We start from the raw sequence: 7,574 nt of genomic DNA, 5'->3' as shown, positions 1-7,574 counted from the left end.
CAGCAGGCTAATGCGTCTCCCACCATTACCAAATGCTTGCTCCATAATAGCAAGTGATTGCTCCATTAGTTAGCAGCCTGGTGCTCCGTCCACCATGGCCAAGTGCTCCACTAAATGAGTGGCAGCGGGTCCGTATTTAGCAGCTAACTGCACTATAAATAGATGGTGCAAGCAGCTTGTTGAAGACACACAAAAAGAAATCGTTCCTCTTCAGTTTTCCTCTTTAGTTTACACTCAAATGATTTCCTTTTCAGTTCACACTCAAAATTTGGCTATACATTACAGTCCTTCCTCTCAGAATTTTCATTCAACTTCTGAGTTCTCCTCCTTTGTTCAGCATTGTTTTAAACTACAAACAAAGCAACCGTAAGGGTGATTTGCTGCCGAACTTTGTGTTCGCTGAAACACTGGGGTTTGAAGTACCGCTACACCAGTGTGTAATTCGTTCTATCCTGAGAGAAAATAATCCATAACCTTGGGTTGATTAAATTTCTTAAGGAAACACTGTGAATTCATTGGACTCGAAGTAATTACTGTTTCATTTATATTTACGTTTATACGCTAACGTTCTTTTCTCCAGAATTATTATGTACAAATACAGCACGAAGATAGCAATCTAACACATTCTTCGTAAAGCCAAATGAACTTTACAATTTCTCTCATCGAATTCCCTTTTTCAAAATGACTGGAACTGAAGGAGAGGGTGTACCAGTAGGATCGTTTGAACTTGATCCTGCTTCTTTACCCCTTGATCCAGATGATATTTGGTACCCTGGCAAAGTTAAGGAAGAAAGCAGGACTTCAAATTCTCAACTCTTAGCATGTTACAGCAAGGATCAGAGAACACCTGAGAATGCGACGGCGTCTCTGAAGTCTGGGAACTTGAAAGGCATTCATGCTACTGATGGAGAGTCTTCTATGCAGGTTGACTTGGAACTGAGATTATGGTGTGATGGGACTCAAAAATGAATTGGTTCTCATGGATTTAGAGAAACTTGGAACTGAAATATTTCTTCCTCTGTTGCTACATTAACACACCTGTGGCCTTTTCTTCTCAACAGTTTCTTGCTTGATGATTAAAATGGAACACAACTATTGGGAGGTTAACGCAATAGCACACATGAATGTAGAGGTTTTGGAAGTCCCTCCCCCTTTTGTAATAGGTTTATACACTCAAGACTATCCAAGGCTTTTAATATAGTAGGATACTCCCTACGTTTTTCTCTCTATATATATATATATAAAATTATCCTTTTAAGCAAAAAAGAGAGAAGATTAAAAGTATCTGTAGACATGACAGATTCCTTGTCTTCTGTTTTACTTCAGTGAAGGTGTCTCGCCCGAATTCGCAGATGGTGTCATTATAAATATTAAGATACGCCGCTGTAGTTAATACTCCCTCTGGTCTACAATAAGTGACCATGGGCACACCCATTAAGGAAATTCTAAACTCTATACAAAAATAGTTAGAGTAATTAAACTACCCTTAATTAAATGTTGCATTATAATTTAATGTGATGAGTAAAATACTTTTTAGGGATATTGGAAAAACATATTGAATTTTTTCTTAATTTATATAAATGGATACTTATTTTAGACCAGAATAAAAAGGCAAATTGGTCATTTTTTGTGAACCGGAGGGAGTAGAATCGCTGGCATTGGGGCTGAACAATTTTGTCTGGAATGAGGTGGTTGCTGGAACATGTAGTGAGGATCTCAGCGGACAAGTTTGTTCTTTTAGAAGGCATCTGTTGTTGTAATCTATCGTATTTTGCCAGGGGAATGGTAAACTTGAAAGTTTCAGGCTTGTCTTATTTTTACTTACTGTGATCATTCAACTTGAATTGAATGACTTCGTGGTTTGGGTGAGTTTGACGGTGGATTTCTTTAATGTTCATTGATTTCAGTGGCAGAAATGATAGATGATTTCCGAATTAAAGATTGAGAAACCAAAGAACTAAAGAGTCTCTTGGTTAGTACTTCAAAGAAGGTTGGAAGCGTCCAGGAACACAACTAAAACACCTTTTCCCACCGTCTCTATGACCTCTATATTTATGTCAATTAAGTCTCCTGGTGAAATTTTGAAGGCAATGGAAGAAAACACAACGACGAAAAGGTAATGTATTTGAGTTTGAAATGATTGACAAATAGATCAGTCATAGGACCAATGAAGAAGATATTCTCAACTCTGCAATGGTCCTTCTCTTCTTTAGCACTAAACAGATACTCCTTTTAAAAATTAATTTGACTTGTAAAATGTTCAGAAGAACACTAGCCTGATATCAATGATATTTCAGGTCAATTGTTTACTCTTTCTCTGCTTTTTCCCCCCTTCTCGAAAAGCTGAACAGTCAACTGAATGTTAAAAGAGTAAATGTTAGGGCAGAGTAAACACATATGACGATAAGGGTATGTCGATTGTTCAGAGAGGGACTAAACGAAAATAGTTAAAACCAATGACTCGATTACAAGGGACCCTCGTTAATACATCAAGGGGTGGTACAGTTTCACCAGGGCGCTCTCCGCTATATGCAAAGGACTGCAGCCACACTCCATAGAGACCAAACCTATTTGGCATGGTAACCTGCAATATCAAGCCAGAAACATAATTTTAGGTGGCTCAAGCAGGACATTGAACCCATCAATTAATAAAATACCATTTCCCCCAATTAACAAAATCCTCTATATGCAGAACTAATGAAACCCGTAAAGTATAGTTTAAAAAGAAGCCTTAATGGAACAAGCAACTACTTGAAATGATTGAGTACATTTTGCCAGGATGTTTCAAGCTAATGGTGTCTACGACGATCCTTCTCCCGTGATGAATAAGACTGATAGTCACGATCTGCATACACAGAAAGTTGTCAAGTACAGTCCATCAGGAGTCAGGACTCAGACAGAAGTATATTGTTGTTTACCTCGAGAAGAATGATGTTTTGGTTTCTCTGAGTGACCTGCAAAATTTTGGATGAGCTTGAATAAGTTAAACCAGAAAAACTAGCCAGTGAGAAGAGACCGGGCATTCACAAGCCTATCTGAATTTTGAGAAGTCTGGCATTAGACAATCATGAATCAACCAGAACGTACCTTTGTCTCTTGAACGATGACTCCTTTCCTTGGATTTATCCCTGTCCCTTTCAAAGTCTTCTCGCTCCCTTTCCCTGTCAGATTCCCTTCCCCTATCACGTTCACGAGACTTTAGTCTTTCCTTATCCCTCTCTCTCTCCCTGTCTCTGCCCCTTTCCCTCTCTCTCTCCTTGTTCTTTTCTCCACCAGCATCTATTCTATGGTCAGTTTTTCCAGGCTCTTCTTTTGACTCCCCTTCTGAAGGCATGCTGCTTTTGGAGTCATCATCGCTCTTCTTTGAGTCCTTCAACTTATCAAGGGAAGCTTTCATTACTCCCTCCTTACCCGCTTCCTGGTTTCCTGGTGTACCATTATCTTCATTCACCGGTTGACCATCCAACAAACCTTCCTATAAAGAGGTGGGGTAAGGGGAGATTAATATCAAATTGGAAGTATCCTATAGTAGATGGATATCAAGTTGAAAGACAGGATAAGTGTTTTACCTTAGATACAGGAAGTGCCACTGAGTCCCGCGATCTGTTTGACGTAGCAAAGGAGCCTCCTTCCTTGCATACAGGAATATATTGTGCCTTTGGAAGACTGTAAAGATGAGCGAGAACTCTGCAAACTTCATCTATGCCAGCCTTGTCTGCATCAAATGCTCTCCACCAAGGAGGATTCTCTGGGAGCGGCACTTGAAATCTCCGGGCTGCAGCATATACAACTCCACAGGCAACAACCTCGCTCTTGAATCTTACACAAAGTGTTGTGCGCAAGCTGTTTACAGACAAAAGCACCCAGTAGGGTTTTATTGTTAATGAGCTAAATAGAAATTTTAGGCAAATTAATTATTAATCACTGCTCAATTAGTTAAGCTTCATCCAAGATTACCATGACATTTGTTGGAGAAAAAATATAGATGCCAAAAGAAACGACATACTTTGATCAAATTAGAAAGAACTTTCCACTACATCCCAATGCCAAAAGAAACGAGATACTTTGATCAAAGTAGAAAGAGCTTCCCACTACATCCCAATAAAGGTATGAAATAAGCAATTGTGATACCATTTAGCTTGCCTTTTCAGATAATAACGATAGTGTTTTCTGAGCTTTCTTCTTGATTTGGTATAACAGTACCCTCTATGTGGCCAAAGACGGAGTTACTGTCTACTGGATGGCAGCTTCTTTAAGTTCTTCAACTAAATGTTAATAACACGAGGAAAAGGATGTAGACACCTGTTTAATTTAAAACAAGCAATGACATAATAAAACGAAAGCGATGGTTATAATTCTCCTAAAACAAAGGATGAAGACTGTGTAAAAACCGATACGATTCGTCACAGCATAGAAAATTGGGAATGGAAAACAAGACAACATTACGAAAGAAAAACAAAAATCAAAAAGCTTTACCCAATTATAGTCTTTTGGTTACCGTTACATGACCTTTTCATTTTAAGGACAGGTATGGATCTTGAAAATTGTCATATAATGATCATACCTAGCATAAGTTATTACCTAAAAGATTTAACTAATTTTCAAGCTAACATCGGAGTTTATGCTTCCAAAGAAATAGATGTACAGCTTTTAAGTGTTTCAAGTTGACAACACAATGTAATATAAGAAGAAAGATGGCGAAAACAAAGATATATCTTAATCAATTCTAGAGTACCGGGCGTTAAATGTCTACATTATACACAAAGGTCATCAGCCACTACTAAAACTTGTACCAATTCAAAATACTTTCTGTAGTCAAAGCCTACATAAAAAACATATTCAGATAAACATAACATCTAACATGCTCACCTGTCATTTGCAAGATTCCAAGCTTCTTGTCTCAATTTTGCAGGTGCTTCAAGAGTTGCAAGGTAATTTGATATAAATTTATGAGGATGCTCGACATGGCAGATGAAACCCATCTCTTTTAAAAGATGTCTCTCTGTTCTGATTAGGTCTGCTTTCAAATCAACATATTTCTGCAAAGAGACCAAAAATCTTTATCTTATATTATCAACTTGATGTCGTTACATGTAGAAACCCCCTGAGTAAACACCAAAAAAGATGTAAGAAAATGCAAACTTGGTGCAAAATGCATTAAAATGCGTCTGACGGAACAACACCCACCCCCCTCCCCCACCCCCGAAAAAAAAAAGAATAAAAAGGGAAGTTGCAGATAGATGATTTTACACATGAATTAAAACTTAAAAGGTTGTCAGTGAAATCATTAGTCTCTATTGCAGTCAAGCAACTTGCAGCACATCAAAACATTGATCTGATTCTCATGGGAACTATCAGTTCCACTGATATTGAAGATAAAAAGTTTTTCAGAACTTGCAGGAAAATTGCATATGCAGACCCTTCCCAATTGTGTATTTCAGGAACAAAAAGAAATAATATCGATATATCAATGAGTAAAGCAAACTAACATGCAGATAGAAAAAAACTCTTTTTCTCAAGTAAATGAGATATCTAACCTTTGAAGATGTATCCAGATGTTCTAAAGGTAAGTTCTCTCTCCTACATTCCATTCTATGGAAAACATTAAGCACCTGCCTTGCTTTTCTAGGACTTTCTTCGAGTTTTGATGCAAGCCAAACACAACTAGCAGCAACCCTCTGTAAAAGTTAACACAAAAGAACACACCTCAGCATGGACAGCACACTTTTTCTTTTGAGAGAAGAGAGAGTAGGGGAAGAGAAAGAAACCTTCACATTAAAACGGGCAAATGATTTCTTGCAGTAAAAGCGATGAAATAGTACTTGACCTGTAGCCATTACAGCTTGCGGTCTGCAAATTATAGTGTTAAGGAGACGCCCAAAGCCAAAAGCAGTGAACTTTATATTAGAATAGTAACTCAGCTGGTATGATTGTAACAGATTCATAAATCTTCATGTTAACTGACATAAAAAAAAGGATACAGTCTGAGCAAAATGCCACTTTCTTGGATAAGATCACAGCCATAGATTCTAAGTGTTGTTTCGGTAACATCATCGATACCATCTTTCCTAGAAGGGGAGTTTATAAGCTGCTCCTCTGTTAGATAGAATGTGTCTAATGCCGTGTAAATCATAGTTGAACTTCAAGAATCCCCTATAAACTGCAACAAGAAACAAAATTTGGATAACCCCATATAACTAAACTGTATAAACAAACTTTAAACAACATATATCAGTATCTCACAGAATAAACCTACATCATGTATAACCAATTCAGGAAGAAAAAGAAACACCTACCCACAACCAAAAAAACAAAAATCCTTTTCCCCCCTCACATTCCCATGTATTTGACCATAAACAATTAAGCTACAAACAATTGAATTACAAAACGGGACAATTGTATTAACAAATAATGGATTATAAATCCATGAATAAATAACTATAAGATTAGGAGCCAAAAAGGAATATACCCAAGATACCAAGAAACCCTAGAATCCTAATTGTGAATATTTATGTATATATTATATACAAAGCAGTGTTTAGAAGAATTTGAAAGATCTACTTACAAGGGGGGTTTCAGTGACGACCGCTAATTGTCAACAAGAACACCGTTGTTGTTGAATTGAAGAAGAGAAAGACTGCTATTTCGCTAATTCGCTTCGACCAAATATATATGTTTTGTTTGTTTGTTTGAAAATAAATAGTGATTAAATTACACTTTACCTTCTTTAGTCTTTTTGGGTTTGAAAAATAATACCTCCTTCACCTTTTATATAGTGACATTAACTCCCTTAAATTTAAATACATGGCTAAAAATGAGATTATTGAATTACATAATAGAAATCAAAATGAAAATTATCTGAACATTTTAAAAAACCGATCAAGTTATAATAATATCAGTTATGTTATAAAATAAAGACTGTAAAGAAAAAGATAAGCATAGAGAGAAACTGATATATTATTCGAATTCAAACTGATGTACATAATGAACTGAAATCTCTTCTATTGATAGAAGAAAGGAAGTTGTTGTGTACGCTGCTACTGCAAGCTGCTGTGTAAGTTGTTATTACAAGCTGCAACTTACCAGATATGGATAATCTTCTACTAAGAGTAATGTTTATTCATAACGGAGTACTGAAAGGATAAGCTTATTGTACTAGGTATAGATAATCTTCTACTGGGGGTAATGTTTATCCATAACGGAGTACTGAAAAAATAAGCTCATTGTACCCAGTATGGATAATCTTCTACTGGGAGTAATATTTATCCATAACGGAGTATCGAAAGGATAATCTTATTATACCTGGTATGGATAATCTTCTACCGGAGATAATGTTTATCCATAACCGGGTACCGAAGTGATAAACTTCTTCAGGAGGTTTATTTCCAATAGAGTACTAGATATATAAACATATTTACGGCGGAGTCTCATATGGATAAGCTTCTTCAGGAAGCTTATTTACAATGGGGTACTAAATGAACATCCATAATACAATATATTTATAACACTCCCCCTTGGATGTTCATTAAAAGATAATGCGCCTCATTAAAACCTTACTAGGAAAATTCCCGTGG

The 7,574-nt window shown here is 36.7% G+C and overlaps 1 protein-coding gene across 2 annotated transcripts; it reads right to left on the bottom strand.

The window, feature by feature from the left end:
• Nucleotides 1-2,177: 2,177 nt before the first annotated feature.
• On the bottom strand, nucleotides 2,178-6,744 carry LOC107766887 (cyclin-L1-1). 2 transcript variants are annotated; one of them, XM_016585783.2, is made up of 10 exons: nucleotides 6,566-6,744; nucleotides 5,982-6,160; nucleotides 5,769-5,850; nucleotides 5,538-5,678; nucleotides 4,870-5,039; nucleotides 3,570-3,843; nucleotides 3,088-3,475; nucleotides 2,919-2,954; nucleotides 2,752-2,845; nucleotides 2,178-2,584 (listed from the first exon to the last, which is right to left on the bottom strand). In XM_016585783.2, exons 2-9 carry the CDS (start codon nucleotides 6,131-6,133, stop codon nucleotides 2,790-2,792), a joined length of 1,299 nt encoding a protein of 432 aa, XP_016441269.1. In that variant the 5' UTR covers nucleotides 6,134-6,160; nucleotides 6,566-6,744; the 3' UTR covers nucleotides 2,178-2,584; nucleotides 2,752-2,789. The 2 variants fall into 2 exon arrangements, with proteins under 2 accessions (XP_016441269.1, XP_016441263.1); XM_016585777.2 differs by having other exon boundaries at nucleotides 2,769-2,845.
• Between the last annotated feature and the right edge of the window lie 830 nt (nucleotides 6,745-7,574).

Source organism: Nicotiana tabacum, chromosome 7, assembly GCF_000715075.1.
Source record: "Nicotiana tabacum cultivar K326 chromosome 7, ASM71507v2, whole genome shotgun sequence".
NCBI lineage: Eukaryota > Viridiplantae > Streptophyta > Magnoliopsida > Solanales > Solanaceae > Nicotiana > Nicotiana tabacum.
This window is presented reverse-complemented; position numbering and strand designations above follow the sequence as displayed.